Source organism: Anser anser (assembly GCF_964211835.1).
Source record: "Anser anser genome assembly, chromosome: 23".
NCBI classification, from domain to species: domain Eukaryota; kingdom Metazoa; phylum Chordata; class Aves; order Anseriformes; family Anatidae; genus Anser; species Anser anser.
In genome coordinates this window covers 5,958,430-5,985,140 of record NC_139744.1, presented here as the reverse complement: position 1 = coordinate 5,985,140, position 26,711 = coordinate 5,958,430, and the positions used below count along the sequence as shown (strand labels likewise).

The 26,711-nt window shown below is 49.2% G+C and overlaps 2 protein-coding genes across 2 annotated transcripts; both read left to right on the top strand.

The window, feature by feature from the left end:
• The first annotated feature begins 233 nt into the window (after positions 1–233).
• On the top strand, positions 234–21,395 carry PSMD11 (proteasome 26S subunit, non-ATPase 11). The gene is made up of 14 exons (XM_083809686.1): positions 234–392; positions 2,208–2,309; positions 7,518–7,642; positions 10,573–10,644; positions 11,024–11,081; positions 12,977–13,171; positions 13,821–13,965; positions 14,227–14,287; positions 15,889–15,951; positions 16,807–16,932; positions 17,515–17,550; positions 18,671–18,722; positions 19,701–19,843; positions 19,974–21,395. Exons 1-13 carry the CDS (start codon positions 302–304, stop codon positions 19,841–19,843), a joined length of 1,269 nt encoding a protein of 422 aa, XP_083665812.1. The 5' UTR covers positions 234–301; the 3' UTR covers positions 19,974–21,395.
• Positions 21,396–24,035: 2,640 nt separating this feature from the next.
• Positions 24,036–26,573, top strand: CDK5R1 (cyclin dependent kinase 5 regulatory subunit 1). The gene has a single exon (XM_083808961.1). It carries the CDS (start codon positions 24,136–24,138, stop codon positions 25,027–25,029), a length of 894 nt encoding a protein of 297 aa, XP_083665087.1. The 5' UTR covers positions 24,036–24,135; the 3' UTR covers positions 25,030–26,573.
• Positions 26,574–26,711: the final 138 nt, after the last annotated feature.

The window sequence follows — 26,711 nt, the reverse complement described above, 5'->3', positions numbered from 1 at the left end:
GAGCCCCTGAACCTTGAACCTCTGAGCCCCTGAGCCTCTGAACCCTTGAACCTCTGAGCCCTGAACCCCTGAACCTCTGGGCCCCTGAGCCCTGGAGCCTCTAAGCCTCTGAACCTTGAACCCCTGAGCCCCCGAGCCGCTGGGCCTCCAGCCCCCCCCGCCCCAGCCCCCCCCGCACCCCCTCCCTCCCAGGACTACACCTCCCATCATGCCACGGGGCGGGAAAGGAGGCGGGGGGAGGCGTGCCCGCGGGGCGGCCGCTTCCGGGCCCGGCGGCGAGGCGCAGTGAGGGAGCCGTAAGATGGCGGCGGCGGCGGTGCTGGAGTTCCAGCGCGCTCAGTCCCTGCTCTCCACCGACCGCGAGGCCTCCATCGGCATCCTGCACTCCATAGGTGAGGCCGCCGCCCGCCGCCGCCTCCTCCCGCCGGCCCCGGCCGCCCTCCGCCGCCCTCCGCCGCCAGCCGCCGCCGCCTGCTGACTCACCGTGCGGCGCCAGGCCCGGCCCCGGCCGCCCCCCGTTGCCCGGAGCCCCCCCCGGGCCTGGAGGCCCCGGCCCCGGCGGGAGGCGCGGCGGGGGGCGGCCGGCCCCGGGGTGCCACCTGTGGAGCCGGCGGGCGGCAAGGGGCGGCGGGAGGGGGGGGGGGCCGGCACCCCGGGGCGCCGCTGCCCGCCGGGTGTGGGGTCGGGGTGCGGGGGCCGCGGCGGCCGGGAGCCCCGCTGGGGGCGGCTGTGGCCGTTGGTGCCGGTAGGGCTGCCGGAGCGGCGCTTTTAAAGGCGGAAAGTTTGGGGGAGGCTTCGGCCGTGCGGGGCTGGGGCTGTCAGCCGGCGCGGAGGCAGGTGCTGCCCGCGGGGCCGGGCCGGGCCGGGAGCGGTGCTGAGCGGGGCTCCGAGCCGGGAGGGCTCGGGGATGCCTGGAGCAGGGGTGCGAGGGAGCGACCCTCCGCTCGCTTAACGTGCGCGCCGCCAAAAAGGTGCCGTGAGCTGCTGTCACCCTCCTGCGCCCGGCGAGTAAATGGCTCCTAGCGCCCGTGTTAGACCTTGGCGTTCGCAGCGCTCCGCGGCCTCTGAAAGTTGCTCGTCCCTCTCGGTGCTTCTCTGGTTAATTAGTAGGGGGTGCGCTCAGGGCTGTCCGTGTGCCTGCAACTTTCCGTCCGGTCCGGCGCAGCGGGAAGAGCTCGTGGTGCCCGTGGCTGGGAGTCGGAGCTGTCCAGAGAGCGCTGCCTCGAGACGTCCCTGCTTGAGAGACATTTCTTTGCTTTTGGTGCTGCACGTACTGAGTTCCGGGCACGGAAAGCCGTGGTCCCTGCTGGGGCAGCGCAGAGGATTTCAATTCCCTCTGTAGTGCTAGGTGACAGCCGTGTGGCAGCAAAGACTTTAGCTTTATTTGTTCATGTAGAAGCTGAGCTCGTTCACCTGCGCAGGTGATGCTGGAGGTGAACATTTACGCGGCAGCAGACCGCAGAGTATGTTGTGAGCGGGGTGTATTGTTTTGTGGATAAATTATACGAAACTGATGTTGTGCAAATAGAGGCTTGGTGTTGCTGTATCACAGCTGACCCTTTTGTGTACCTCAGAGCCACAGTTACTCACGTTGGCACCCAGCGTCGTTCGGTTTATCAGGGTTTCGTGTGGGAGAGAATATTGACTCTTGCAGTGGGTGGTAAAAGCAGCGATGGTAGCACCTCCCTGCTACTGAGCAAAGAGGGCAAACGCACTCTGTGGATCCAGAGTTGTTGTTGTGCTGTGTTTCGAGGAAGGGATCCTCACAACTTGATGCATGAAGCGGCAGCATCGTAAATCCTGATACCGGAATACCCCGTTGGAAATCCTGTTAAATTTCTTTTATTTGGTTTTGTGGCTTCAGTGGGAAGAGGGTCTGTTGTGTGGTGGCGTTCTTTTGAAATGAAACTTCAACAGCTGGACGAGCTTAGTGGGACTACTTCAAAACTTAGACAACATTCACATTGGAGAAAGCAGTCGTGTCTATCAGCTGGACTAAAGTCTTGGTGAAGTATAGATCAACTGCTGGTTGTAAGCGCTGCATGTAAGCTTTCCACGTAATCTGCTTTCCAGATCTGGTATCCCAAGCTGAATTCACTGTTGCCTGTTACAACAGTTACTTTCTTGGTGCCTTTCCAAGAGAAGACCGGCAATGATTATCTTCTAACTGAAACGGCATTAAAGGTAACTTTTCTGTTTTTTTCTAGTGAAACGCGATGTCCAGGAAAATGATGAAGAAGCGGTGCAAGTCAAAGAGCAGAGCATCCTGGAACTGGGATCACTGTTGGCCAAGACCGGGCAGGCGGAAGGTGAGCCTGAAATAAGTAACTGAGGTATCGGGTGAGAGGAATGTACGTGGAAATGAACGCAGTCCACGCAGGTAACGGGACAGAAGTAAAAGCAGATTTAGGCAGGAGATGTTACGTCTGGTGAGAGGACAGAAACTTAAAAAAAAATAAGTAGATAAACAGCATAAAATATTAATCTCGTGCTTCAAGGCCCAGTGTTCTGAAAGATTGCTGATGCATTGGAAAGTTTAGTTCATGACCTTTTGGCATGAGGCCGCTTTAGTATAAGTAGCTAAAGTTTTGTTCAGTTGTCATGTATGCAGCGAGACGTTTCTCTGGATTTGCTTTTAAACATCTCAGAGCCTTGTTTCGAATTGGAAATATTGTCCAAAAAACCTCCTTTCTCACCAGCAGCTTCTTTCTCAATTGATTTATCTGCTGAAACATTACATCAGAAAATGCTTGGCCAGCTCCGCACAAGAGCAAGACTTGACAGTCCTCCTATTGTGACCGCGTGAAAGGACAGAAGTGGAGAAAAGTTCTCTGTTCAGTGACTTCTGAGTAGGACCTCTTCGTGTCTTCTGTGTCCTGGAAAGCTTATGGCAGTGTCTGTGCTACTTGGCACTCAGCAGTTTTATTTTGTTTCTTTTGCTGAGGAATGGTCTTGCCTTTCTGGAGCACCTTTCACCTCAAGTGTTTTAGGAGCTGATACGCCACATCCGTACAAAGAGCGTTCTGTCTACAGCAGACAGTTGGCCATGGTATGGCCCTGCGCTGTTCTAAGTATGCCTGACAATAAATCAGAACGTGAAGTGAAGCGTGCGTGCCTTTAACAAACCGAAACTGGATGGGGAAAACAGGCCAGCAGAACCTTTAACCGAACTGAAATTCAGCTGGGACGCCAAACCTAGTGTTGGAGCGGTTCACAGAAAGCAGCGTAAGGTCTTGGATAACAGCTGGTCAAAGATTGCAGCTTTGTGTTTATTCTGAAACTCACGCTGTGTGTCCTACTCTCCAGTCTTTGTAAACGTATATTTTGACTTGGTCATTTAGCTGATCAACCCACGTCTGCATGTGTTGAAGCATTCTGGACACTGATCCCTGGGTGATCTGCAATTGAACAGCGCTTGGGACAAAGTAGATGACTTGTGCTTAGAGCTGGAAGCAAAGGTGCTGTGTGTCTCACCTGGCTGTAGATGTCCACGTCTGATTTCCTAGTGTGGGCTGCCTTTATAGTCAGTGGAGGAGAGAGAGGCTGTTCCAGCACACAATTCATCTCATCCTGCAGTAAGAATTTAGAACAGGAGAAATGCTGTAGAAGTGCCCGTTCCTCTCACTGAATAGTACAGGACCTCATGTTGCTCAGCTCGGGTGCAGGTGTCTGTGCTGTACAGGAGTCCTGTGCACTCTGATGTTTGCTTCTGTAAAGGTAACGAGGCACGGCTTTGCTCCTGCTCCAAGGGAGATGTGTATTCTTGGGCTAAAAAGGGAGGAAATCACCAAAAGAGTGTCTCCAGGTAAATGATCTGATGTGCAGATCATTTTGATGCGCAGAGGTTTGCAGAAGCCTGAGAAAAGTTCTCTTAGGTGCCTGATGGCCTCCTTACTGTGGCAGGATTTGGGACGTTTTTGAGTTGAAGCTTGACTCTTACACAAGCATGAAGAACTTCATTCCATCCTCAGGGGATGGATAGCCAAAAGATTTTTAAGGGGAAGGCTAAGCGATTGAAAATGACAATGTTAATTTATCAAAACCATTTTTTTTTCAGAAGGAAATGGAGTTGGCAGCATTAAGAAGCCAGTTGTGTATACGTAGATCAGCGTGAGATCACCACGTTGTGCTTTCTGGAGCTTTGTGGTGAAGCTGAGGGACAAAGAAAGGAGGTGGTGCAGCAGCGTAGAAGTGTGCTAGACCTGTGGGAAAGACACTGGCACCTTCCCTTCCTGTCTGCTTCCTGGGGTGTAGCGTGCTGGTAGGAGAGACAGGCAGGCAGGGTCAGCAACACCTTCCCCAGGTACAACTGTTCACAAGGATGCTGGCGACAAGCAGGCTCAGATCTTTATGCTGAGCAGGAGTGAATCTGGTGCTGTGTAGCCTAACGAGGACATTCGTGAGAATGCAGTTTCTGGCACGAATAAAATAGATCTCGTTGTGAATCTCGCTGCCTACGTTTTAGTTTTAGCTGGTGGGATTTCTTTGGTGGGTTCTAGGTATAGCTCGGTGGCTACTTCCAAGTGATAACCAGGAGCTGGACTCGACAATCCTTATGGGTCCCTTCCAACTCGTGATATTCTTTGATTCTATGAACTTCCAGAGGTGAAAGGCTGTGGGAGTTGCAGCCTGTGGAAAAAAATCAGCAGTTTGGTTGGTAGGGTTTGGAAATTGTAACTGCCCTGCCACTGTCTGGCTGAGAGCATAAAGCAAATCTGTAGTTTTTAGAGGACTAATCTCTGGTGAACTACGGCCTTTGTGTTGTTGTTTTTTTAAAAAAACAACAAATTACCGCCTTTATCTGCTTGATAGAGATCGAGGATTCAACTGAAGGATTAATCGCTTCTTTTAAACAGGTCCAGATTTTATAGCATTGCTTAAAACTGTGGGACTGGAATAACTCTCAGATCAGGAATTGAGGTGCATGGCATGTTAGCTTTGTGGAAGGCTGAAAATCAGAATTCATTTTCCAGGGCTGCTGCTCATCAATTCTCTAGAGCTGTCAATCACACCCCTTTAACCAACCATTGCGTTCATTTAAAAAAGAAAAATCCTAAAAATAGTTGACAGTTGCATTGTTGGGGAAGAGAAGTTTCTGTGGGAACTTTCAGCTTGCGTGCCTGAATGGGGTCTGCAAAATGTGTGGATTTCCTAGCTGTTGGCTTAGAATCTGTTGTCTAGTGAATTCCCGAGCAGCTGTTGAGAGAGTCAATAGGAAGGTAAGTACTGCAGTATATTTCCTGTGGTTTTCCCTTCTTTTCTTCTGAAGTTCCTTTCCTTTGCCAAAGTGCGTTCAGCACTAAAACGAGCGTAATCCCATCGGTCCTGAGACGCTGGCGTGGGGCAGCGGTGCGCAGTGTGGGGAGCGGTGCCTCGCCGTAGCTGAGAGTCGATGGACCTCGAAGGGAGCCTGGCTGCCGTGATGGGGAAGACTGAAAAGTTCTTAGTTAGGGAGCTAGCGGATAAGGATGCAGTGCTGTGACCGGTTCAGCGCTGTGTTTTCCAGTGCTCGTGGTAGTTGCGCTGGGGAAGAGCACGGGAACCTGCTCCTAGGCAACTCCAGCTCTGGCGCTGCTCCTCTCCCAAGCCCAGCGGGCTGATCGGGAGCACACCTCTCAGCTCCCAGCAAGAGGAGGGACGTTTGGGAGCAGCTCTGTGCCAAAGCGATGTATTTAGTGTGCTGTGACGTTGGAAGCTGCTGCCTGTTGCTGTCGTGGCAGTTCGTTCACTGTTACGTGAAGCAGTTGGTGAAGAATGTTTAACTTTTCTTTGACTTAAAATGATTAGGGTTTACACGCGTGAGTGGTATTGCAGGTTGAATGGCTCGTGGTGTAACGTGTGTCCTCAGGATGAAGTGGGGTGGTTAAAATTACAGCCTGTCATGGGGCAGTAGGTAGAGCGTTCCTTGTTGAGTAAAAGCCGAGTGCTGATTAAAACTGTCCGTCAGTGGGACTTCATCTTACCGAAGTAGCAGCACCTTGGTTCTAGAAAAACCTGCCCATTTGTTTTTAAACATAAAGTAAAAAATTTTTATGAAATCTTAGACGTGGCAGTCAGTGTCTTTTTTTGTTTGCTTGTTCTACAAAATGTGATTCATTATAGAAAGGGTCATGATTTCTTACGCTGCTGTTTGGAAAATAAGGCTCATGTGAGAATAGAGAATTATAAGTTTCATTTGTTTTAAAACTGCACTTCCAGGTATGTAAAAACATCAGTACATCCCCATGAGCAACTGGGATGGAACACTGAGTTCCGTCTCTTAACAGGGTAAGAAATGCAATTTTATTAGGTTTGATTAAACTTTTAAATAGTTTGGAAAAATAAAAATTAAAAAAACATTACCGAGATGTTCTTATAGCCTAATTCTTTTGCATTAATGCTAAATGAAATATGAACACCTTATTGTCAGCCATTTTTATTAGAATCTTTCAAGACTGAAATTCTGTTGATGCTCCTCCAATGGCCTAGTTGAAGTAAAATTATGCTAGTCTAGTTTTGATTCTGATACCAATTTGGTATAGGGTATATGGAGGGTTTCTGATGCATTTATTACAAGTTTTGTTTATTTTTTTTTACTATGAAATCTCGTAAAGAATCAGTCTTGACGTCTGGGTGAGACTTGAAATTAGAGGCTGTGATTCCAGCACGCAGCCCCACGACTTTGTGAGTCAGCACTGAACCATGCACTGGCATGGTGCTGCGCTGCTGCAAGTGTCATCTTCCGTGTAAATAGTCATCAGTCTGACCTGTCACGACGGGCCGCGTGGTGTTTATCACAGCAGGAGACTTCCAGCTTGTGCTGTGCAATTCCGACACGTAACTCCCTTCTGCTTCCCGGAGCGCTGGGTCCTGAAACTGCTGTGACACTGACTGCCCCTTCCCTTTATGCTCTAGGAATGATGTTTTTAGTGTATTTCACCATAAAGAAAGACTTTTCCTTTCTTAGCTTGAGACTAGCTGTATAGCTATATGCTGGACTGGAGACTAGGAGAACAGAAAGCTAGTTAAGCCAGCTGAGATCTAATTAGGTAATGTGGGTAGTCAAAGTGTTAACTGTCCTTTTTTCAGCAGTGGAGTGTATCTGACTTGCTAGGGTTCTCTAAGTATAGCAGAGGAAAACTTCAAACTGTGAGTCAATAAAAACATACTTAAACTATAAACTCCATTGCCCATTTTATAGAAAAATCTCAAAGCATTTAACAGGCGCTTACATTTTTAAAACGTGCCTGAGGCACCTACAAATGGTGTTATAATTGGGCGAACTGAAGTAACGGGAAACGTATGCTGTGTGGGTAAGACCAGAACCCAGCGGTCACCCTTGCCAGTCCCCTTGTTTACTGCAGGGCATTCCTTCAGGTGACGTTTATCACTCTTTTCCTGTAAGTGATGTTGAGAGACTGCTATAAAGTGCTTGGTATAATAAATACTGCCGTGTATAGGCATGTCAAGTATTCCAACTGCAGTGTAACTTCTGGCTGTGTGGTTGTATTTCATGACTTGGTTTTTCCTGTTCGCAGAGCTGGGAGGACTTCTGAAGTATGTCCGACCCTTCTTGAACTCCATCAGCAAAGCAAAGGCAGCCCGCTTAGTCCGATCCCTGCTCGATTTGTTCCTTGATATGGAGGCAGCAACGGGACAGGAGGTGAGATTTAAATTTCAGCAATAATCTGTTCCTAAAAAGCCTTCAGCATCATTACCTGACCTACTTTATTTCACACTGAAGAATTATTCATGTCAGGAAACCTTCATTTAATGCATTTGGATATATTCTATTAATAAAACATTAGATAATTCAGTTCACTTATAACCATGCTTGTGTGCAAGCCTTGTCTTGGTGGGGTCTAACTCTCACCCTGAGAATTTTTCAAAAATTTGTGTAGTTTGAAATTAGGTTTACACCTAATAAAGCATTAGTAATATTCTGTAATGGGATTAGTGTTTGGGATGTGAGAGGTGAGATGTGCTATACATGTCCCAGGGAGCTCAGTCTAGTGGAAAACTGGGGCAGTGTGTGATGGCACGGAGCTAGAGAAGGGAGTGTTCAAGGTCTGTTCATGAGTAGGTGGGATTAGAAGATGGCATTACTTAGCATCTTTCAGCTGGAGCCATGAAGTTGCATTGTATGGGGACACAGCGTGGTGGTTGTTTCATTCTACAGAGAGCTTCTGAGGCGTAGGAGTTACTCCTGAAGTGGGAGTGGAAAGCCTTTTGGAGCGACCAAGCGTAAACTACTTCCAGTGAAGGAACTTTTCCACTAGGAAACCCGTGGAGTGTAAGATAGGCCACAGTTAGGATTTACTTCATTCCCTGTAGGTCCCTGGAATTTGTTTTTTTTTCTGTTGTCCAGCTGACTTGTTGGTTAGAGGGAATGGGAGAAGGACAGGAGCAACGTGTAAATGAGGAGGAGCCACTTACAGGTGCTGTTAACCTGCAGTACTGTAGGGCTGTACCGTGGCTGACCCACCAGAGCAGGTAGACGGAAAGGGAGCTAGAAAGGAGGTAAGCAGTGTGTTAAGGACACAGCCCACGTACCACTGTGCACGCAGCGACTGACGGGTTACAGTCTTGAAGAGGATCTGCCGCGTTACGAGGCAGATGGCATTCTTCTAACCATGTCACAGAAGTATCATCCTGGAGTTCAGGTAACACAGCAAATGTTCTTCATAAGCTGCTCAGTTCTTGTGGCTTGTGTGTACTGTAAACAGTGCCTGACAGAATCTTTGCCTCTCTTCTTTAACAGAAAAGGTTAAGGGGGAGCAGTGTAGGATGTGCAGGTAAGGAGAGAACCCCTTAACGGGTTGGGGAAAAATGAGTGGCTTCAGACTTTTTTCTGAAGGTAACTTGAGGTAAATATTTGAATGCAGTCCCAAAAGGTGGCATATTATGGGAGGAGAAGAACTTGGAGTAATAAAGATGGAGACAGTTAGCCAAAACAGTCCCTTTCACACACATTCTGAAGCCAAACCCAAAACCCTAAGGAATTGTAACACCGAACCTGTGAGGTTCTTGCTGTGGTATTCCTGAATACGTTTAATACCTCAGAAATGTTCGGAGGGATATTTGCTTCCCCAGTGTAAAGCATATTAAGAAGACTCCCAACTCCCAAGAGTCCAGTAAAGCAGTGAAATTAGAGACTTCTACTCCTAATGCTCAAGCAATCACTGTGCAATAAATTGCAATTTCATAATGGCTTTTCATAAGCTGTCCTCATTTAATAAGAAGTGACAAGGAGCTGACAAGTCCTGCAGTGTAGTACAGCTACAGAGCTGCTCCAGAAAGAACTGTGATCCAGAGGCTTTGGAAAAAGGCATTTCTGAACCTGGCACTGCAATATTAATTATTATGTATAACGGCCCAGTACTACATTGGCACCCTCTTCTAGTTAGGGCAGAAAGAAACTGCTTTATGCATGGCAGGAATCTCATCAATCTTAAAAAAGAAGAAGCCAGTAGGTTGCTTTACTCTGCTTTGAAGCAATAGATAAAACATCCAGTGTCACTTACTGACTGATTCCTGGCACCTAACTTGTTTGTAAACAGTGGAGCCCAGGCATCTCTGCTGCTTTATACTACTGAAGGACACCCATGGTCTGACGTATTTAAGCCCTAAAACACATACACTTCATTTTCCTCTTTATTTGTAGAGCAATTGAAAATGCAGTTCTCTTTGTTGCCAAATGAAATAGTGCAAAACAGGACTGGAAAAGACCTCGAAGCCTTTTAGGCCATCCCTTGCCTAAGGCAGAATCAGTTCTCATGTACCCAGATGTTGTTTTGAACAAACCCCCCAGACGTTTAAGAAATCCCTCCTAGGATTTCAGCAGCAATTCTAACTGGTGGAACTTGGGAAGCCAAATCTTTATTTTCATATTCCAGTGTGGGAGGGTTGTCCCTGGTGGTCAGAAAAAATTACTGGAAGCGAAATGCATTAGAAAAGCCATGAAAGAAGGTGGTCTGCTGTGTGTTTGTTTGTTACAATTAAAGCTTAGACTAAACCTTAGTTTGCCTTCTGAATTTTACTTTCTCTTGCAGTACTGCTGTAAGTTATATAATACAGTGAACAGAGTTGCAAGGTGCAGGAAGTTAGTCTAGCAAGTAGAATACGAAAATATTTAAAGTAAACTCTAGCCATTCTACCTCATTTTGTGTAACATTTCTGGCAGCTTAAATTCTGCTGTTAACACGATGCAGCCTGAGGCTAAAGAATATTTTGTGTGGTTACCAGCGAGTACTTGTTTAATAGAGGTGCTTAGCATTGTGCTACTGAACTGCAGTTCTCGTCAAACTACACCTTACCTGGGTAATACTGAAGGCGTGGTTCATCGAGACACTTGGGGTAGGCATTAGTGATGAAGGCTGTTATCTAATCTCCAGGTTCATTTTAAAATAAAGCTATTTTGAGATTTAGCAATGCTGCTCTTGAGACTGGAATGACTTACTCCCTTAACCTACGTTGTGGAGATTTAGGCTGCGTTGTATTTCTGTGTTGCTTTGTAGGAAATGATTGAGCCATACTGCTGTTTTAAAGAGGGGCAGCAGAAGGCTTGACAAATTTCTTTCTGCTCCCTTTAAGGTTGACCTGTGTTTAGAGTGTATTGAATGGGCCAAATCAGAGAAGAGGACTTTCCTACGCCAGGCTCTGGAGGTATGTTACATTGTGCATCCCAAACGTGTGTAATAGCATTTTCCCTCTTTTTCCCTCTATCAGATTTAATAACAGTAAAAGTAGAGAAATTCTAGCGTGTTGTCCAGATCTTTGTATGTGCAGTAGAAGGCCAATAGTGATTATACTGAATGCTAGTGACTCATCTCAGTATTCAAGTAGACAGGATTTTACCCACCGTATTTAGTTCTAGCCAGTTGTCCAGATGGTAGATCTTGCAGAATTGGATCATGTGATGTAATGAATACAAACTAAGCTAGTGAATTTTGTGCAGATAAGAATATAAAACTTAATTTTACCAAATAAACCTGTACTACCTTTCTCTGGCTTTCCTCACAGCAGTTCCTTTTCTGTTCTCCAGGCGAGGCTGGTCTCTCTGTACTTCGATACCAAGAGGTACCAAGAAGCACTGCAGCTAGGTGAGTTTCCCACTAGGTGGCAGTGGTAGTTCTCTGCTTTGAAATTAGTCTAGAGGCTGTCAAGGGAAAGGACCAATTACGTCATGTTCTTTGATAAGTTTTGTAGGACTCAGACGTTAATTTCCTCAGTGCTGTACCAGGTCTGCCATTTTTCACTATAGTGTGGCAGTAAAAGCTTCAAGACACCTCTTCATTGACATCATGTGTTCATTTCAAATAATTCTGGAAGCAAAGGGGAATCGTATCCAGTTGAAGCCATCAGGTTTGTCTCCTGCTGTAACATACGTAGTATAGTGCTGTGGTCAGAAAGCAGCTTTCTTTGGCTCACTCAAAAGCTGCCTCAATAAAAATAGTAGTAATGCCAGGAAATGGCAAACCTCTGAGGATGCAATTAGACAAGTTCTTGTGAAGCAGTGTAAAGGCTTTAAGAATTTGCTTCTACACCACCTGAGATATGGTAATTAACCATGTGAACTCTCCTGCTCTGCTGCAAAGCAGAGTAAAGCAGGTCATCTTACACAGCCCAACTCCCTTTGGTGCTTTACAAATGCTCATTTTGCAAATGACTGCAGTGATGTGAGAAGAGGTTTAAGCTGGCTAAAGGGTATTTGTACAGAGCGCTCTACCAGCTCAGTGTGCGGGTATGAGCAGGGATGAGAGATGACTGCACTGACATGAACAGAAGTGCTCACCTGGGCAGCTGTGATGTTTCATCAGGGACCCATAAGTTCTTAAACAGCGTGGCAGCAAGAGCATGTGTCATGTCCAGAGTCACCCGGGTGGCTTGTATCCGATCAGAATATAAAGCTATCTTAAGTGCTCTGATACATGGAATTCAATATCAAGTTAGAATTAGTTTGCATGTGGATGTGTAATGACCTCAGGTTTAAGCTCATCAGAGTTCACACGCCAAAGCTATGCTTAATTAACTTAATCACTTGAGTGATGGTGGTACAGCTTAGGGAGTTGAGAAGGCCTTTATGTATAGGGCATCCTCTCTGAACACTCCACCAAGATAGCAGTGTTTTGGGCTAGCATTTCTTTGTGGCTGGCCAAGAAGACATGATTATGTCTGCAGCGGAGCGGAGTAGACGCAATAAAGAGCCCCTACATCGTGTTTCTAGAGAGACACTGTTCTTTTCCACCTCGCTGTATGTTTAAGCAATGTTTTTCAGCTTCTAAGTGCAGCAAATGAGGATAAAATTCTTGTCTCTGCTTGCCCTAAGTTGGCTGTTTGGCTTGTAGGGGGAGAAGAAAGGGGGAAAATTTCCTCTAAGGTTAGCTCTTGCTGTCCTCACAAGGCTTTAATGTGACAGTTTATCTAGGTGTTTCTTAGGCTACCCACTCCTACCTCCTTAATTTGATCTGTAGCTGTCTTGTGCTTAAAACATTCCTTCCTCATCCCGTATTCTTAGGATTTGCTTGAAAGTCCCCAGCTCTCACCCTAGGGGAATGATGCAGGAACGGGCAGTACTTCTGGTTTGATTGGAGCTCTGAATGTGAGTGGTAAATCGTACTGTCATCTGGGGAAGGTGTAACAGAGTGACAATTTGAACTGCACAACACGTCCTTGACTTTCTGTTGAGTGTCTGCTGCTGGTGATGAGGTGGCAGAGGCACCCTGTCCACATGCCCAGCTATTCTCACTGCCCTCTTCTACCTCTAGCACAGAACTGGTTCATTCTTCTCCAACACTGGATTGATGCTCAACTGCTATTATTTCCTTTCCTTTGTTTCTTCTTGGAAGAACAGGTTGTGTAAGCCTAACCTCCCTTCCTCAACGCCAGTACTGCCTATGGGGGAAGAAGGGTGTCATCTGGAGGGAGCTGGTTTGTGTAGTCACTGGTAGCAGATGTGAAGCAGCTTACAAAGGTTCTTGTTCTTCCCCACTGCTAGGCTCCCAGCTTCTTCGGGAATTGAAAAAGATGGACGACAAGGCATTGCTGGTAGAAGTGCAGCTGTTAGAAAGCAAGACTTACCATGCCCTGAGCAATCTGCCAAAAGCAAGAGCAGCTTTAACCTCTGCACGGACTACAGCCAACGCAATCTACTGTCCACCTAAACTGCAAGCAGCGTTAGACATGCAGTCAGGTAAAGCCCTTCAGGAGAAGGGGAGAGTCTGGGACTTGTCACGGTGCATCAGTTGACTGATACTTGCTCTCTCCTGAGTGAATCATAGAATGGGACCTCAAGATACTCAGTAGTCTGCCCAGCTGCCTCAAGGCAGGATTAGCTATAATTACATTGTTCCTGACATATGTTTATTCGTCCTGTTCTTGAAAGCTTCCAGTGGTGGAGGGTCCATAAACTCATTAGGCAGTACAGCATCACACCTTGTTAATGTAAGTGTAACATTGTTCCTGGTCACATTTGCAGGCACTTACCTGAAGTGCCCCAGACTTGTCTGTTGTAACTAAAACTCCTTTGTCTGTCAACAATGTCTAGAAAATCAGATAAACAATGGGGGCAAATGAAAGTTCCAAAGGGAAACAATAAGGGGGTGTTGACCATATTTAGCTACATCCACAACTTTGGTGGTGGTTCTTTATGAGTTTGCTACTCACTGTCCTCAAGAGAGGACATGGATGTTCCTACAGAAATGAGGTAAATGGCAGCACAGAAGAGAAGGCTTCCTTTTACTGAAGTGCCAGATGAAGCACTGGGCAAGCAAATCATTCTGTCTTCGTCCAGTTACATTTAGAATTAACTCTGATGCTTGCCTGTTTGTTCCTCTCAACAGGTATTATCCACGCAGCAGAAGAGAAGGACTGGAAAACAGCCTATTCATATTTTTATGAGGCGTTTGAGGGATATGATTCAATTGACAACCCAAAAGCCATCACCGCCCTGAAATACATGTTGCTGTGCAAAATTATGCTTAACATGTACGTGGCAAATGGTTCTGCAAAGAATGCTTCCTACATTTAAATGGGAAAGGCTTTTTGTATATAAGACTACAGTAATGAAAGAACTAAATCAGACAGACTCGGCCGTTTGTCTTTGTTTATAAACTATTCACTGGTTCTGATATAACATTATTTGAACTTTAGTAATTTGTTATGAATTGGGAAACTTTGAGGCACATGGAAACTTAAGCTGGCCATGTTGTTGAACAGATACTCTCTTCCCTTCCTTCCCCTCTCTAGCCCAGAAGATGTGCAGGCATTAGTGAGTGGAAAGCTTGCTCTGCGGTATGCGGGAAGACAGGTAGAGAAACTTAATCCTTTCTATCTTCCTATTGTCTCTGAGAATATTGTGTTACTGTGTCAGATCTTTTCATACCAAAATATCCTACGCTTCTGAGTATCCTGAACAAGATCCAGAACTGATTAAATTACCATAAATCAATTGACTTCAAAGGGAACACAGTGATTTTTTCACCACCTGAAAATCTGACCCTCTCACTTCATTTTCTCTGTTTTTCTCCTCCCTGTTTTCTTCATGAAGTTCTAAATGCCTGGTGGTGTACGGTACTCATCTGAACCCTCATCAGCTGCTGCAGCCATGAATCTGATGTATTTAAATACGAGCTGTTCATTGTTTTTACTTGTGTTGTAGCAAGTCCTAAAAATCCATTCATAGCAGTGAGGCTGAGCAGCTTGAGACCTAGATGACTGTAAGGTGGAAGGCAGGCAGCTGGGGAGTTGTTAAATCAACTGTTTATTCTAACGTTAACTTGCCAGCCTGTGAATGCCACCCCCGTATTAAATCCAGGGATGCTTATGTTAAGCACAGGGCCAAGAGCCAGGCGTGCCAGGGTCTGAGCCAAGCTTACGTACTGATGCCCTCAGTGGCTTTGGTCTGCCAGCTATTTGCTTTGACACAGGAGCTAATACCCACCTACCTCACAAAGGATTGGGGAAGCTATTTAGTAGAGGAGGATGAGGTCAGTGAGCATAGGTGCATAGAAAAGAGTCGGAAGTAGGGATATCCCTGTGTTATCCCTGCTGGATCACAAAGGGCAGCTGTGGCCCTGCTTCATCCTCTTCCCCCTGGTGACAGCTGAGTTGGAGGCTTCTTTTCAGAGCGCCGAGGGCTCTTCCTCTCCATGGAGGAAATTTCAGCTGTTCCCTGCACCGTCCTCCTGAGACAACAGTGACCACAAGTTTGTGCAGCAGCTGTGGAAGCTGAGCTTAGGGAGCAGAGGGAAAGTGGACAGACAGCCTTGGGGGCAATTCACTGGGAGAGATGATAACAGAAGCGTGGGCCTCATGTACCGCAGCCACTGGGCTGACCTGTTTCTAGTGCGCTTGTGTCTCTCACCACTTGGAAGCTATTGTTCCAGTGGGGTTACTATTCTATTTAATATCAGTATGGTAGTTTGGTTGTGGCCGAGTCTTTTGCTTTGTTTCTGCAAGTGCTGGGTAGACAAGAAACGGTTTTCCAATGCTGTTGGTGATAGGGTGTTGGTAGCAGAGGCAGTGCTGAAGGGGAGAAACAGCGTAAGGGCTGAAAATGGCCCCATTTGTTAAGCAAGTGTGCAGTTTCCTTAACAATTGTATCAACGTTGCTCTCAACCTGCAACCTGATAGGACCTGCAGCTGGTATTCTCAAACCTTGCAAAACTTGAGTTCTTTGCTGCCATGAAGCTGATTTCATGCTGTGTCCTGCAGCTGTTCTGCAAGTTCTCCTTTTTAGCAGCTGTTCTTACTCTTCCTACGTGGAAGTAAAAGTGACATGGCTTTGTAGCAAAAGGAACATTCCCTCTTTGCTTCTTAAGCACGTCCTCGGTATACTGCACAGTTGGCCTAATAGCACTGAGAGGAGAGTCTGGAAAAATAACCTTCTCTCATTTTCTTTCTTTGCAGACAGAAGCATTAAAATGTGTGGCACAGGCCAGTAAGAACCGATCGCTGGCAGATTTTGAAAAGGTGAGTCAGGAGAAAGAAAATGGGAAATGGCTAGCCAAAGCATTCAGAAGTAACTGAGTGGAAAGTTGTAGGAGCTGCCACATCCCGCAGCAGGAAGCTGTAACAACAAATGTTTGTAGAAGGCAAATACTTTAGGCAAATATTTTAGGCTAGACATCAGGGAGAGGTTCTTCACCGAGAGGGTGGTTGCACACTGGAACAGGCTCCCCAGTGAAGTAGTCACTGCACCAAGCCTGTCTGAATTTAAGAAGAGATTAGACTGTGCACTTAGTCACGTGGTCTAAACTTTTGGGCAGACCTGTGCGGTGCCAGGAGTTGGACTTGATGATCCTTATGGGTCCCTTCCAACTCGGGATATTCTATGATTCTATGATACTCCGTAATACTCAACTGGTTTATTTTTTGCAGCATGGGGAGTAGTCGTCTGCTTGAAACTAGATTTTTCTGGTTTTGAAGAGCCAACTCAGAACCAGTTTCCTGTAGTTCTGGTGCTGTTCACTGGGATGTGTACCTTCCTAAAAGTTTTCCTGGGTATTCAGCAAGGACATTACAAAGAGAAAGGGGGGGATTCCTGTGCCAGGGAATAATCCTATCATGCTGATTCCTGAGTGTCAACCAGAGATTTTTCTGACTTGCTAAGCTCCAGTGGTGTAAAGATGAAAGATGCTTGCTGCAAGGTGCTTGAAAGACTGTTAGGCTGTGGTGATCTCCTGGCCTTCCAGCTAAATTACAGGATTAGATTAGCCACTGATACTGTGCTGGGCAGGGAGGGGAGGCTATTTTATACTCGGGGGATGTGGAGGACAGGAGGCCTGTCACTACCTGAGTGATCTGTTTCCACTGTGTCTTCTTCAGGCTCTGACAGACTATAAGGTGGAGCTCAGGGACGACCCCATCATAAACACTCATTTGGCTAAACTCTATGATAACTTATTGGAACAGAATCTGATCAGAGTCATCGAACCCTTCTCCCGAGTACAGGTAAATGTTTCCATCAAGCACACCAAAATGCTGGCACTTCTGTCCCCTTCTGTTGGCGTTTAACTGGATGAACGACTTGTTTCCATGCAGAATGCTTTTTACTCATTGCTGCTCAGCACATCCACAGCTCAAGAACTCATCAGGTTCAGCTGAAAGATGATGAGGAAAGGGTTGAGGGGAATTTTGGAAACCATATTCCAGAATCGTTGTACTTTCCACCTATTTCATTTATATACGGTGAAATGTGGACATGCTTTTACCATTGAAGGGAACAGTGTTTGGCTATTAAGGGCTCTTTCAGAGTGTGCGTAAAGCTGCAGTGATCTTGGAGAAGAAATGAGTTATTTCACGTTTCACAGTGAAGTGGCTCTAGGTGTCTGGCTCATAGCTAGTCAATCTTCAGGTGCAATTAGATATGAAATCTGAAGGACATGAAGCTGCAAAACAGAGAAAAACATTGTAGATTGTAGGCCAGAGCGTTTACAGACCCTTGAACTGTTGTGTAGATAAGCCCCATACCGCAGTGTTGTGTGTCAAAGGTACAGCTAAAGATTTATTTAACTCTATTAATCTCTCTTATAGATTGAACACATATCCAGCCTTATCAAGCTCTCAAAGGTAAGAACATTACTAGAAATCAGTGACATGTCTTAAGAGGGCAAAGGAATTGAGGTCAAATGGCGTTTGCCACCAGGAAATAAACATAGGCTATTAAACCCAACAGGTCAGCTCCATAGCAGTTACCTGCAAATATCGCTCTTGGGGATTTAACTTTAATGTGGACAGTTCCCGTGGGTTTCATTCTGTGTGTTACCATTTACTTTTTATTGGAGACAGATCTTCCTCTGCAGTAGTAACAGCTCATCTCATGATCAGCTCAGTCTTCCCAGTTGAACTGCATTTAATCTTCACGAGCATGCCCAGAGGAATGTGTTTAGACCCTTAAGATGTAGGATCCAGCTAATCAGTGATTGAAATTTCATTAGGGATGCGTATGTCACACTGCCCATTGCAATAACTGCTTTAAAGACAATCCCAGCCAGCTTAAATCTTAGGAAAATCCACTGTAGTCTCCAGCCAGTTGCATCCCAAAGTGCTTTTGTCCTGTAGTATGACTTTTAAGATCAGAGGTCTTAACTGTCGTGAGCTCCAGCCTTCCAGGTTGTTCCATCAGCTGTCTTCCTTTTTCGCCCGTGCAGGTCTTTTCTAGTCTAGCTCTTGGTGTTCAGCGCATGCCTAGTAATGAGAGTAAAAGCTGGACTGCAGCTGGTTCTTAACTACAGCTGTGTGTCCCCTGTCCAAAGAGTGCAAGAGGAAGAGCCGCCTCCTGTGGGGCCATGCCTCGCTCTGAGCAGGAGATTGTCTCAGTACTGAATGGCTTAGCTGAAGCTTGGCCAATACTTGACTAAATATTTGCTGAACCAAGCTAGAATGCCCCTAATGGTAATGCCTGTATGAAGACAGATGCACCGTCTTTAGTGGAACAAAAGGGCAAGACGACTTGGTGCTCTCACCATTAAAAGCTACTGCTTAATTTCCTATGCCACCTAAAGCATATGGCAGTACCAAAGCAGCGTGCAAGGAGAGATCTGTCCTGACATCACGTTCTGTGGTAAAATAGCTGCTTTCAAACAGTGCTTGTATCCTCCTAGGGATGTTGAGTGTGGACTAGTAAAAATCATATTTCTTTATAAAGTTCTGGGAGACTTTTATTATTTTTTTTTTGCTTCAATTTCAGGCTGATGTAGAAAGGAAACTGTCACAAATGATCTTGGACAAGAAATTTCATGGTGAGTCTCTGCATCCTTCAGTCCTGACTGCCTTGACACCCATGGCCAGGTCACGTATTAAAGCTTTGGGTAGTCTCCTCTTCATCACCGTGCCTTTGAACTTGGAGTGCTCTGCTCTGCTTCTGACAGCAGGCATGCAGGTTAACAGGCACTGTGGGAAGAGTACATACTGGTGGATTCTCTGTTACTCTGTTGTCATTAAGGTTATTCTATTGCTCCTTTCTTCTGCCTTGATTAATCTTGAGGGTTAATTTCTCACAAATCAGAAACCACACTTTAGTCCTTGCTTCCTGCAGCTGCATCCAGGGACAGTTACGAGATCCACTGGTGGGCTGCGTAGCAAATATGCGCTGTTCTGCCTTGGAGCTTACTGGCATATGTGGTCACCTTTCCCCGCTGATGGTTTGGGTTTGTCTGGGACCACAGGGAGCTGCTTTTCTAATTCACCCTCAGGGAAGAAGCTCTGTTCTTGTTTACATTGTCCCTGGTGTTGATTTAGAAAGCCCTCTTGATCTGGCTGAGCAAGATGAATGGGAACTGGCTAAAAGAGGCACATTGCTTAGAGAGAAGCTCAAAAACGGCAGAACTCAGCTGCAGTGCCCATCTGGCACCTGGAAATAGTTTAATTATAAAATGGCTTCTTTGCCTTGCACCAGTGTCGTGCTGAGGCATCCTGCAGGGCACAAGGGCCTCGAGGAGGAAGGTAGCAGTCAGGGAGCGTGCAGTCCTGAGCATCTCCTCGGTGTGATTTTGGGCCCTTCTCCGGGCTGTTTCTTTCTGGGTAAGCTACCACTAATGCAGTCTGGGCAAAATCGGTCAGCTAATCTAACACAGCACATCAGCCCCTTCCAGACCTGGTGCAGCTGACTGGATGTCTGTTGGGTAGATCCCTGAATGCCCGTTGTCTGGAAGATGAGATCTGACAAACAACGTGATCCATCGAGCGTTACAGTGGTAACCGCAGCTTTGTGTCCGCAGGCATCCTTGACCAAGGCGAAGGAGTCCTGATCATCTTTGATGAACCCCCAGTAGACAAAACTTATGAAGCTGCCCTCGAGACTATTCAGAATATGAGTAAAGTAGTGGATTCGCTCTACAACAAAGCCAAGAAGCTAACATAGGTGAGTGGGCGCAGGAGCCAGAGGTCGCAGCTGCTCTGGACCTGCCGCTTCTCCTAGGCCAAGGTGCGTTTGTGTCCTCGAGGCTTGTTTTCTTTCCTCCCGATTGACGTGGCTCTGTTTTCTTTTGCAGAGTTGAATTTGCTAGCTGTCATTTGGAGAGTGTGTGTGACAGGAGAGTGAAACCTTTGGGAAAATGTTAGGAGACTTTTTTCTTTGTTCTACTTTTCGCTCGGAAAGTTTTTAAACTTCCTCATCCGGTGCATCTTGTATTCCATACGATGCGTGTTCCAGTTTCCATGTAATCTTTACTGGCCGAACTTTGTATCTGGGGGGGGAATATTGTTTAAACAAAGAGGGTATTCTAAATAAAAGGAAAAAGGCTTACACTACCTAAACATGTGCTTTCCACTTCCTGAGGGATGTCAGAGAGTTAACCAGGGACAAAGTTTTGTTACCGATAGGTGCCCAAAACAGTTTGTTTCATCTCTCCCTCTACTCTGAAACCCGAGACTTACTGACGGTGTATAAGCAGCCAAGTTTATTCCATTTGTACTGAAACAAAAAACCCGAAATGTACAGACTGCTGGTTTATTTTTAAATCTTAAGTAAGGCCTCAGATCCCCTCAAAAGCAGCTCCACAATGATTTTCCTGAAGGCTTTCGCACCTGAGGAACCTGCTTCAGAATTGTCATTGTGCTGTGCTGGCCCAGACTGACCTCGTGCAGCCAAAAACTGAGAAGCTGCTGCCACTGTCGAGACCATTAGGCCAGTTTCTAATAAAGGGAACAGCGCAGGTTTTCCCCGGGAGGCCTGCATTGCATGCTCTTGTTTTAAAATAGACTAGATTTTAAATGTTTTAACTCTTCCCCCCACCTGCATTGGTAGGAAGAACAGGTGAGCAGGCGTTCCCCGAGAACGCGCCTCCCCGCGGAGCCGAGCCCAGGCCGGTGTCCGGCGGGTTGGCGAGCCGCTGCCCGGGCGCTGATCGGGCTGGCGATGTTTACCTCTGCTGTGGAGCGTTTCTTTTCAGCATCCGATGTGAGACAGCTTGGCCCTTGTGGAATGACCTAGCGCAGCTCTTGCTGGGGAGCTTCCTCGTTACTGTTCCCAAGTAATATATGTGGGGGGTGGAGCACAGTGTATTCCAGCATGTTTCATTTTATGGTGAGATTACTAGCTAGGTTTTAATGCCATTTGGGCAGTGTAAGCTTCTGCATCTCTGTCCTGCTAATCTTTATTTTTCCTTTCCCCTCTGTCTCCCTTTCTCTTTCCCTTTCCACGTTTTCTTACTAAATTTATATTTTGTAAAAGGATTCTGTTTTATCAGGAAATATTTTGCCTTCACACTGAATCTTAGACTGGCTGATTTTTCTGCTTTCTGTTCACATTTTAATCTCTCCACCATTTTTTTTAAACTTTCCATCTCATCCAGTCAGTCACTGTTTGGGTTTTTGGCACCATCAATATCAAATGTACAAACGGTTCTTGCTAACCAACACCAGGTATATCTGATGTTCAGATGAGTTCCAATAAAATAATTTTTTTTTCAAAATCTGTCTCCTGTCTTCAGCTGTTGAGGCAGATGAAGTGCATGTCTGGTGCAATTGCTCTTTTCGCTTAGGGAAGGGTGGCTTGCAACGCAAGCTGTGCATCTGTCCAGAGCTTATAAAAGCATCTTCAGTGATTTCTGAGACAGAGTGGGACAGGGGCCTGTGTTTTAAGCAGCATCACTAAAGTTTTATGGAATGTTACCTGTTCTTGCAAGTTTGAGTTTTACCAAATGACGTGATTTTTTTATTACTATTGAGGTGAAAAATCAATTACATCTGACCTCTTGCACCTTGAAAATGCTCTGATGCTGTGTTATTGGAGAGAGTCAAACTGTGTGTAACGGTGCAGTAGGTTCATGTTAAGGCTAGAGAAGATCTTAAGACGTAGTCGAACTGATACAAAATCCTGGTTTTCACGTGTGAAGCTCGTGCTTCCATCCCTGACACTGCCTGGTGGAATGGATGCAGGTCTGCATCGGCCAGGAAAGAAACCTGGCTTTTACGTGAAGGCCTCAAGTGCTGGGAAGAGTCGGCAAACCACGGGGTGAGCTGGCTGGCAGAGGGTTCAGAGCCACTTTTCCAGTCAGGTGCGTGATGCCCCAGTGCTGGTGCCTGCTCTGTTTTCCTTGGGTTCCAGCACAGGCTCTGTCTGCTTTGTCCAGGGCCCTCCCGGCTCCCTGCTGGTGGCTGCGGTCAGGCTGCCTCGGCCTCTCTCAGGTGAAGGAAGCTGGGTGTCTTCAATTTCTCCCTGTAAAACGTTTTGGAGCCCTTCTTCAGCTCCCACGCTTGGGACGGGGCGCTGGCACGCTGCTTTCCCCCCCAGGGGCTCAATGCCAGCTGTGGCCTTGGACCGTGCAGTGTCAGGATGCTCCCCCTGGTCCCACAGCCGACGTGCCTCGTGCTGCAGGACTGGTGCTCCAGGGCAGGAAAACGCAAAGGACCTAACTCCTGTTCTTGCCTAAGGCATGGGGGGAATGCGTTCCTGGATTCCTTGGTAGGTTTTTTTTTTTGAATTATAAATATCTCATAAGGTATTTCCCAAAAGCTGCTCTGGCCAGTTCACTGTAATGCCGCTGAAGTGGCGTTTTCCCCTGGGGGTTCTTAGCTGTGGATGTGATTTGCTGATTTAGGTTGCTGATTGTAGGTGAATGAGGGGAAATTCATTTGTGGAGCCTGCGTGTGCGGCGATTACGTGCACAAACAAGGTGCTGAGGTGAAGGAAAGAGCAGGAAAAGGTGGAGATCTTGCATGTGCCCTCAGCAAGGGCGGTGTCCAGCTCTGGCCATCATCTCTTAAAGGGTGAGGGAAGACCAACGTGGTCCTGACCCAGCAGCTAGCGAGCAGACAGGAGCATGGCAAGGGGCTCAGGGTGTGTGGCTGTGGGGCCGCTGTCCCGATGGCACGCTCGTCATTCCAGCTCTCTGAGGGAAGCTGGGCGTTGCTAGGCATCTGCACACCTGCCTTCCATGTCCAACCCTATTAAAATGGGGGCCAAATGAGCTCAACGGTTAGGCCTTGGTAAACCCTTTTAGCTTAGCCTTCACAGGCTTAACTTAAAAACCAGGCTTTCACACGAAGGTGTGTTTCGTGCTGCAGGGGTCCGGGTTACGTTTTTAACATCCAGGGGCCTGTCCTGGTAAGAGTGGCACCCCCGGGGCTGGCCCTGCACAGCCCCTCTCTGCTCGTGCTGCAGGAGGCCTGTGCAGCTGGTTGTGGGGACGAGAGGGCACGAGGCCGCCAGGAGCCGGCAGCAGCAGCGGGGGACGCGTGGCTTTCCCGGTGCGTGGGGCCAGGCCTTTCCTTGTGGATTTCCTCGTGCCAGGGCAGAGGTGGGGTGCGTGGGGCCTGGCTGCAGCCAGGTGGCTCCGTGCAGCGCTCTCCGGGCTGGGGGCTCGCTGCTGGCGCAGCTTTTCGAGCCCTGCCCGGCATTTTGAGCTGCTGCACAGGGATCCCAGGTGTGACCCTTGCGCTGCGAGCTGCGGCCCTCGAGCTCCACGTGCTGGGAAAAACCCACGGCGCTGGGGGCGGGGGGGGGAGGAGAGCAGCGGGGGTGCTCCGGGCCGTGCTGCGCGTCCGGGCCCCGCTCGCTCGGCAGCACCCAGCAGCAGCGGGGCCGGGGCCTCGACCTCGTGGTTTTTTTTTTCGTGCCCTCAACCCCGGGCGCGGGGCTCGGGGGCCCCTAACCCCGCCCCCGTCCCTCCCGGGGCTGCCCCGCCGGCGGGACCGGGCGGCAGCGCGGTGACAGAGGCTGCGCTGCCCCGGCACCGCCTGCGGGCGTCGCTGCGGGGCCGGGCCCGAGCCGCGCCCGGTGCTGGCGGCGGCGTCACCGGGCTGCCGCTGCCCCGTGCCCGTCCCCCCGGGGCTCCCCCCCCTTATCCCGGGGTCCCCCCGGGGCTCCCACCCTGGTCCCCTCCCGTTCCCACCCCCCCCGGCCGCACGTGGCGCGGCGGCGCCGAGGGGGCGTGGCCGGAGGCGTGGCCTCTGGGCGCGGTGGGCGGGGCCTCCCCGCCCCTTTTCCCGCCGGCGCGGCGGGCGCACGTGGCGGCGCGGGCGCGGGGCGGGGCGGGGCGGCGGGGGCGCGCACTGCGCCGGCGGGAGCGCGCGCGGCGGCGGGGCGGGGCGAGGCGCGGCGCTGAGCGGCGGCGGCGGCGGCGGAGCGGGCAGCGAGCGCGGGGCCGCGCCGGGGCCGGGGCCGGGGCCGGGGCCGGGGCGGGCGGCGGGCCCCGCCGGGCGGCCGGCGCCATGGGCACGGTGCTGTCGCTGTCGCCGAGCTACCGGAAGGCCCCGCTGTTCGAGGAGGGGGCGGCCACGGTGGGGCACTACACGGCGGTGCAGAACAGCAAGAACGCGAAGGAGAAGGGCCTGAAGCGGCACTCGCTCATCTCCGTGCTGCCCTGGAAGCGCATCGCCGCCGTCTCGGCCAAGAAGAAGAGCTCCAAGAAGGTGCAGCCCAACGGCGGCTACCAGAGCAACGTCACCCACCTGAACAACGAGAACCTGAAGAAGTCGCTCTCCTGCGCCAACCTCGCCACCTTCGCCCCGCCGCCCCCCGCCGCCGCCGCCGCCGCCGCCGCCCTCGCCTCGGCGCAGAAAGCCCCCGCGGCCGCGCCCGCCGCCGCCGCCACCCCGCGCCGCGTCGTGGTGCAGGCGTCCACCAGCGAGCTGCTGCGCTGCCTGGGCGAGTTCCTGTGCCGCCGCTGCTACCGGCTGAAGCACCTCTCGCCCACCGACCCCGTGCTCTGGCTGCGCTCCGTGGACCGCTCGCTGCTGCTGCAGGGCTGGCAGGACCAGGGCTTCATCACGCCGGCCAACGTGGTCTTCCTCTACATGCTGTGCCGGGACGTCATCTCGGCCGAGGTGGCCAGCGACCACGAACTGCAGGCAGTGCTGCTCACCTGCCTGTACCTCTCCTACTCCTACATGGGCAACGAGATCTCCTACCCGCTCAAGCCCTTCCTGGTGGAGAGCTGTAAGGAGGCCTTCTGGGACCGCTGCCTCTCCATCATCGACCTCATGAGCCCCAAGATGCTGCAGGTCAACGCCGACCCGCACTTCTTCACGCAGGTCTTCGCCGACCTCAAGAAGGAGAGCGGCGCCGAGGAGAAGGGCCGCCTGCTCATCGGCCTCGACCGGTGAGCGCCGCCGCCGCCGCCGCCTCGCCCCCGGGGCTGCCCCCCCCGACCCTCCCCCGACCCGGGACCGGGGGCCCCCCCCCACCCCGACCTCCTCCCCAGCCCAGCAAAGCGGCGGCGGAGCGGAGACCTCGCCCCCCCCCTCCCCTTCTCCATCACCCCCCTCCCCAATATTCCCGTCCTCCGGGGCTGGCTCAGCTCGGCTGCAGCGAAACCGGGCGGGGGAGGGGGGGGAAAAAGGCAAAAAGAACGAAAAAAAAAAGGAAAAAAAAAAACAGCCCTGAGGCTTGCGGCGGGGGGGGCGGGGGGCGCCCGGGGGGAGCGGGGCAGCTCCGGTCTGGCCCGGCCCCGGCGACAGCGCGGCCGAGACAAAGAGCAGGTAGGGGGGGGAAATGGGATTAAAAAAAAAACACACAAAAAAAAAAAAAGGAAAAAGGGCAAAAAAAGCGACCCCTGCGGGCCCCGCCGGCTGCGGGGGGGCGGCCGCCAGCGGGAGCCCGGCTCCGGTGCGGGAGCTGCGGGCGCGGATGGGATCGGAACGGATCGAAATGGATCGGATCGGAACGGATCGGATCGGACCCGAAAGGAACGGATCGGAACGGAACGAAGCTGTGAAGGGCCGGGCCGGGCCGAGCTGCCCGGCCCCGGGCTGGCCCCCGCCCCTCCCGCCCCGTTATTTATTTTCTTTGAAAAGACTCGGATTTCTGAGTGGGTCTGGGGTAGGGAAATAACTGCTACTGTATCATTACATCAATGTGAAATGTATTGTTCCCATCGTGCACTGATCATGAGTATTGTGTAAGGATCTACTTGAGTGTGCAAGCAAGGAAAGAAATCTACATGCTGCTATATGAATACTTTTAGAACAAAAATACTAACCTACGGGGGAAAAAAAGGAGAAACCCTTCTTTATTCTTTCATTGTTGCTTTTACAGTGGTATTGCGCATGCAAACAGAAGCATTTTGTGTCTTCAAAAAAAAAAAAAAACAAAAGGGAAAAAAATCACAAAAAAATCAAAAGAAAACCTTACAAGAGATGGCTGTAAAAATTACACCCATGCACAAAGACCCGACACCACCCCGATACCGCAGTCTTGAGCCGGTATTCCCTTATCAGGCCTGGGGACTGATAAGTTTTTTTCTTTTTTTTTTTTTTCTTCGTGTGCACAGTTCTAGTTTAGTTCTGGTCCATCGGTCGTTAAACATGCAAGCGAGAGGGAGGAATGACGTGCCATTTCTTTTTCTTTTTCACTTGAAACTCTTCATCGCTGTACATTGGAACCTGCTAATTATACATGTGTACGTATGTTTTTTTAGTGCAATCTCTTCTGTAGATCTTTGTTGACCAAATTGGTGGGTATTGTTACTTATTAATTTATATTTGTCTCATTTTGTATGTATGTGTATAGTGCGTTTGTAAGTATGTGTGGTTTATAACCTGACAGACTGTGTCATGGGGCTCAGTGTGCCTGTAATTTAATCCCCTCCCCTTATTTTTATTTATTTTTGTACTGTGCTGATTAAATAAAATGCACTGACCATCCATTACACGGCAGCGTTTCGTGGCGGAGTCTTTTCTGCAGCGACCCGTGCGGGTCAGACGCCTTCCGTGCCCGCGTCGCAGCGCTGGAAAATTGGATTTGCCTTGACGAAGGAGGGGTTTAATGCATCAGCTGCGCCCGCGCC